The 1,258-nt window shown below is 57.8% G+C and overlaps 1 protein-coding gene across 1 annotated transcript in view; it reads left to right on the forward strand.

Moving 5' to 3' along the window:
- Window positions 1-87: 87 nt before the first annotated feature.
- The window catches only part of LOC112078645 (SLAM family member 8-like), a 9,040-nt gene continuing 7,869 nt past the window's right edge, over window positions 88-1,258 (forward strand). The window contains exon 1 of the mRNA XM_070442107.1: window positions 88-211. Coding sequence (XP_070298208.1) covers window positions 88-211 — 124 coding nt within the window. The remainder of the gene's footprint in view (window positions 212-1,258) is intronic.

Consider the following 1,258-nt stretch of genomic DNA (forward strand, 5'->3'; position numbering starts at 1 on the left):
GAGCATTCAGCCAGGTAGGGTTGGGCAGGCTCGGTGCTCGAGACCTGTAGTGCGCCTCCACGGTCCGGTCTATCCGGTGCCTTCTCCATGCACCAGCCCTCCTGTGGCAGCCCCACGCACCAGCTCTCCTGTGGTAGCCCCACGCAGCAGCCCTCCGGTGCCGGCACCACGTACCAGGCCTCCAGTTCCTGTTCCCCGCACTCGCCTAGAGGTGTGTGTCCCCAGCCCGGTACCACCAGTTCCGGCACCACGCACCAGGCCTATAGTGCGCCTCCAGGGTCCAGTATGCCCTGTTCCTGCTCCCCGCACTCGCCCTGAGGTGCGTGTTCCCAGCCCGGTACCACCAGTTCCGGCACCACGCACCAGGCCTATAGTGCGCCTCCAGGGTCCAGTATGCCCTATTCCTGCTCCCCGCATTCGCCCTGAGGTGCGTGTTCCCAGCCCGGTACCACCAGTTCCGGCACCACGCACCAGGCCTACTGTGCGCCTCGGCATGCCTGTGTCTCCCTCCTGTCCAGCGCCGCCTGAGTCTCCCTCCTGTCCAGCGCCACCTGAGCCGTCCGTCTGTCCAGCGCCGCCTGAGCCGTCTGTCTGTCCGGCGCCGCCTGAGCCGTCCGTGTGTCCAGCGCCGCCTGAGCCGCCCGTCTGTCCAGAGCCATCAGAGCCGCCAGTCTGTCCTGAGCCGCTAGAGCCGTCCGTCAGTCAGGAGCCGCCAGAGCCTCCCGTCAGTCAGCAGCCGCCAGAGGTCCTGGATGACAGGAAGCTTGGCCCCAGAATGTTTAATACAATTATATTTTAATTTACTCTACCGGTTGTCCGTAGTGTTGGTCCTTAAAAACTTCTTATGGCTGCAGTCCCGTTAATGGCGTCAGACCGAGGCTCTGCATCTGTCCTTGTGCTACTAGACCTTAGTGCTGCCTTTGATACCATCGATCACCACATTCTTTTGGAGAGCCTGGAAGCCCAAATTGGTCTACACGGACAAGTTCTGGCCTGGTTTAGATCTTATCTGTCGGAAAGATATCAGTTTGTCTCTGTGAATCAACTGTACATTTCGGTGTTCCTCAAGGTTCCGTTTTAGGACCACTATTGTTTTCACTATATATTTTACCTCTTGGGGATGTCATTCGAAAACACAATGTTAACTTTCACTGCTATGCGGATGACACACAGCTGTACATTTCAATGAAACATGGTGAAGCCCCATAATTGCCCTCGCTAGAAGCCTGTAGAGAGATATAATGTTGCCTCATGCAGT

Source organism: Salvelinus sp. IW2-2015, unplaced genomic scaffold (genome assembly GCF_002910315.2).
Source record: "Salvelinus sp. IW2-2015 unplaced genomic scaffold, ASM291031v2 Un_scaffold6014, whole genome shotgun sequence".
Classification (NCBI taxonomy): domain Eukaryota; kingdom Metazoa; phylum Chordata; class Actinopteri; order Salmoniformes; family Salmonidae; genus Salvelinus; species Salvelinus sp. IW2-2015.